The sequence below is a fragment of the Mercenaria mercenaria genome, chromosome 15 (assembly GCF_021730395.1).
Source record: "Mercenaria mercenaria strain notata chromosome 15, MADL_Memer_1, whole genome shotgun sequence".
NCBI lineage: Eukaryota > Metazoa > Mollusca > Bivalvia > Venerida > Veneridae > Mercenaria > Mercenaria mercenaria.
In genome coordinates this window covers 16,005,680-16,010,273 of record NC_069375.1, presented here as the reverse complement: position 1 = coordinate 16,010,273, position 4,594 = coordinate 16,005,680, and the positions used below count along the sequence as shown (strand labels likewise).

The window sequence follows — 4,594 nt, the reverse complement described above, 5'->3', positions numbered from 1 at the left end:
ATATTATGACGATACCGCCTTTGATAGAGATTATGAAATTATGAAATATAGTTAATAGACTATACTTAACATAAAAACTATCAAACATGAATTGCAGAAACGTGTGCAAAGGGTGGCTACAGGTTTCGTGTCAACTATATACAAAGATATGCATGACAATATCCAATATATGTGTTAGGCATTTTACAAAAAAAGAAAGAAAAAAAAGAGAAAAAACTGTCAGTTTGGTTTCTCCAAAAAGATACATGTTTGCTTGAACATATTTTTACGATAATTTAACGTTTCTGTTTCACGCCACCTTAAAACTGGCAACAATAAAACACCGTTATTTTGATATTCCTCTTCTCTAGAAGGCGATTAACACTTTTAAATTAAAAGCCAATTTCTTATTCTGAAATGTATGTTTCTCAAATACATAACAAGTTTTTGATTTGATGTATACTTATTGATGAATAGAATAAATCTACCCCGATATAAAAGAAAGCGTCGCTAGCAACGCACAGTCTGATCATCGTCTCCGCAACATCATTACGTTCAGTGAGAAAGGCTGTCTTAATTCTTCACGATGGTAAGTCCATTCTATTACTTTAAATAGAACAGTAGCTATGTAACTTGCTCTATATTTAATACTTAATTAAGACTTACATTAAAACTATTGATACGAAAAACATAAAACAGTCGGGAATAGGACAAGTAAATTTTGCCAAGGATTATCTATATTAAATACTTAACACTGCACTTTGAATATTGGCAATTACGCATTTTGCCTGTGTTGATCCGATTAATTATTGACATGAACTTTTCCAAGATGATCATTTGAACAAAAGCATCACATATATTAATTTCTGTTAACATGAATGTAACCACCAGTCCTTGTAGGTATAATTTGATTATTTAGCTTTGAAGTTTTTTTGTCCATTAAAGAGGCGCGCCTCTAGATAAACTTCAAATCATCATTACTTCAAAAAGAGACTGCAGATTATAATCAATACGAAAAGTCATAAATAGATGTTATCTATGGTACACCTTATTAACTTTTATTTACAACGAACGTTATATATTTCTATCGCATGATTAACGCTTTAAAGAGTCGATGACTACAGGAAAGTTAGTATAAATGTAGATATATAAAATTTACATTTATTATTAACCAAATAAAAACACCGAGTCTCTAAATAGTATTACTAAAGAAAACATGCACAAATCTTGTGATGTCACTTTAAATATGAGCCGATTTTGTTTTGTAACGAAATCAGTTTTGTGTACGTCTCTATCAAAGCACTCGACTTGATTTGATATACTTGTTTACACTTTAAAAGGAATGCTTTTATAATTTAAGCGTGAGTGTATCTCCATCCATGTCGGCCAAGCCGGGGTCCAGATCGGTAATGCCTGTTGGGAGCTGTACTGTCTGGAGCACGGTATCCAGCCCGACGGTCAGATGCCAAGTGACAAGACTATCGGAGGTGGAGATGATTCCTTTAACACATTCTTCAGTGAAACTGGAGCCGGGAAACATGTACCTAGAGCTGTTTTTGTGGACCTGGAACCAACAGTAGTCGGTATGATTGATACACATTTCATATTATTTTGAATGGATCTATAAGTGAACTATCAGCAGTAAAAGTCAAACGTATGTCAGACAAATAATGTCTTCATTAAATCACTGAAACAACTGAATGTCTTTTGAAAATTGATTCTAGATTAAGTTAAACTATTTCTTTTGAATGGAACTATAAGTGAACTATCAGCAGTAAAAGTCAAACGTATGTCAGACAAATAATGTCTTCATTAAATCACTGAAACAACTGAATGTCTTTTGAAAATTGATTCTAGATTAAGTTAAACTATTTCATCAAATGCTCAACTTGACGAGTGCAAACCGTTAAATTGAATCTTGACCATTTCAGACGAGGTTCGTACCGGCACCTACCGTCAGCTGTTCCACCCCGAACAGCTCATTACTGGAAAGGAGGACGCCGCCAACAACTATGCTCGTGGTCACTACACCATTGGCAAAGAGATCATCGACTTGGTTCTCGACAGAATCCGTAAACTTGCTGATCAATGTACTGGTCTTCAAGGCTTCCTGATCTTCCACTCTTTCGGTGGCGGTACTGGTTCTGGATTCGCCTCTCTTCTCATGGAACGCCTCTCCGTCGACTACGGAAAGAAATCTAAACTGGAATTCGCCATTTACCCCGCTCCACAGGTGTCTACGGCAGTCGTTGAACCATACAATTCCATCCTTACCACCCATACAACTCTAGAGCACTCTGATTGCGCCTTCATGGTTGATAACGAGGCTATCTACGACATCTGTCGCCGTAATTTGGACATCGATAGACCAACGTATACCAATTTGAATAGACTTATTGGCCAAATTGTATCCTCCATAACAGCCTCTCTGAGGTTTGATGGCGCCCTCAACGTCGACTTGACCGAGTTCCAGACCAACTTGGTACCTTATCCACGTATCCATTTTCCTCTTGTTACATACGCCCCTGTCATCTCCGCTGAGAAGGCCTACCATGAACAACTATCCGTGTCTGAAATCACGAACGCATGTTTCGAGCCAGCTAACCAGATGGTAAAGTGTGATCCTCGTCATGGCAAGTACATGGCCTGTTGTATGTTGTACAGAGGTGATGTTGTCCCCAAGGACGTCAATGCCTCCATTGCTACCATCAAAACAAAGAGAACCATTCAGTTTGTTGACTGGTGTCCAACAGGATTCAAGGTCGGCATCAACTACCAGCCACCAACTGTCGTACCTGGAGGTGATCTTGCCAAGGTCCAGCGTGCTGTATGCATGTTGAGCAACACAACAGCTATCGCTGAAGCCTGGGCCCGTCTTGACCACAAGTTTGACTTGATGTATGCTAAGAGAGCGTTTGTCCACTGGTACGTTGGTGAGGGTATGGAAGAGGGAGAGTTCTCCGAGGCTCGTGAAGATTTGGCTGCTCTTGAGAAGGACTACGAAGAGGTCGGAGTTGATTCTATAGAGGGTGAGGGTGAAGAAGAAGATGAAGGCCAAACGTGCTAACGTTTGCAAACATTTTGTCTGTTTAAAATTACTAGATTACTCTGTTTATTTTTCTTTTTGCTTCACACCGGTAACTGAAAATCATGACTATAAATGATCATTTGGCTGATTGTTATAAAATAAATTTGTCACAAAGCGAAATGGGACATACATGTACGTAGTTATCGTTATATACTTGGCATTTGCCGTTGGTTACTTAAAACACACCCATTAAACTTTCATATTCAACGGTGTAACGTCAGGACGAATTATAAACAGCTGAATATGGTGCCTGTCTAGTGAATCAAAGTTAGAAACAGGGAAATAACATAGAGTATTCATAGCACGATAATTGTCCAACAGATGACAGATTACAGTAGATAAAAATCATTTCAAGATGCTTTAAAACTGGTAAAAGCAGATGTATTTATTTATATTTCATGCGAACTAATTAAATATATATGGCATGACTACTAAAAGTAAAGGATTTACGCTGTGTTATCAGTCAATATCAAGTGACAGTGGTCACGTGGTTCGTGATGGTATGTGTGCTCACATGTGGCTTTCACATTTTCCGCTGTGAACGTAAAATATATTAATTTCTTTAATTTGGTATTTTTTCTCTCTAATATTTGTTGAAGGTTTGAATTTTGATGAATACAGTTGAAAAGTTTAATTTGAATCTGTTTTTTTTATTAACTCCCTTTATGGTTCAAACTTTTAATGATCATTTGCAGTATTAAAAGTAGAGGTTTTCTTACTACGTAATTATGAATAACATCTATTTTGAAAGCTTTTATTTCAACCAGTTTTAACATAAAATTTAAAGCCTTATGGAACACATTTGATAGATTCTGGAACTACATGGCCATTTATATGCAGTGAGGTGGATATTAAATATAGAATAGAACTTGTCTGTAGATTTAAAAGTTAGTTAGTCATCCATGTGAAATCTAAATCTTTAAGTATGATTAAATCAAAATATTATTAAGACATTTGCTCAAAAGATGAAGTAATAATAATACAGGCGTACATTTATTAGCGCGGCAAACATTTAGCGCAAACGCAATTTTTGGTGAAATATCTATTTAATGCGTGGACGTGAATTAGCGCTCTCGCGAGACCGCTAATTTGTAATTTTAGCGCTGTCCGAGATGAGGCTATCGGAGATTTACGCAGATTCACGAAAATATTCGGAAATAAACTTAACCGTCGGCAATTTTTATGTAATGTGTTTCTGCTGTAATTATACGTCATACTGATTATGAAATCACCTTTTTCACTGTTGGCGGGCTAAAGAAAGTAGGATTTATTTTAAATTATTTACTTAAGTGTTATACCGTAAATCTCTTCTTGTATTTAATTTTAATAATCTGCGTGTTATATATTCTGTATACTAGTTCTAACTGCTAAAATAAAACGAGATTGTCACACATTTTAATCATTGAATCTCCTTTGTCCTACATGCATTGTGTCTTAATACAAACGTTCACACCTTTCCGTAAACGAGCGACTGCAACAACGGACATGTCCGAAGGTGATACGGTATTCGATAACAACTTGATCAAA

General features: G+C 36.4%; 1 protein-coding gene across 1 annotated transcript; it reads left to right on the top strand.

The window, feature by feature from the left end:
- Window positions 1–467: 467 nt before the first annotated feature.
- Window positions 468–3,701, top strand: LOC128548928 (tubulin alpha chain, testis-specific-like). Its single transcript, XM_053524640.1, has 3 exons — window positions 468–568; window positions 1,340–1,562; window positions 1,911–3,701. Exons 1-3 carry the CDS (start codon window positions 566–568, stop codon window positions 3,044–3,046), a joined length of 1,362 nt encoding a protein of 453 aa, XP_053380615.1. The 5' UTR covers window positions 468–565; the 3' UTR covers window positions 3,047–3,701.
- The last annotated feature ends 893 nt before the right edge of the window (window positions 3,702–4,594 follow it).

Coding starts and splice junctions, on each gene's coding strand:
- LOC128548928 (XM_053524640.1), top strand. Junction 1,563..1,910: donor CCTGGAACCAACAGTAGTCG/GTATGATTGATA, acceptor TGACCATTTCAG/ACGAGGTTCGTACCGGCACC.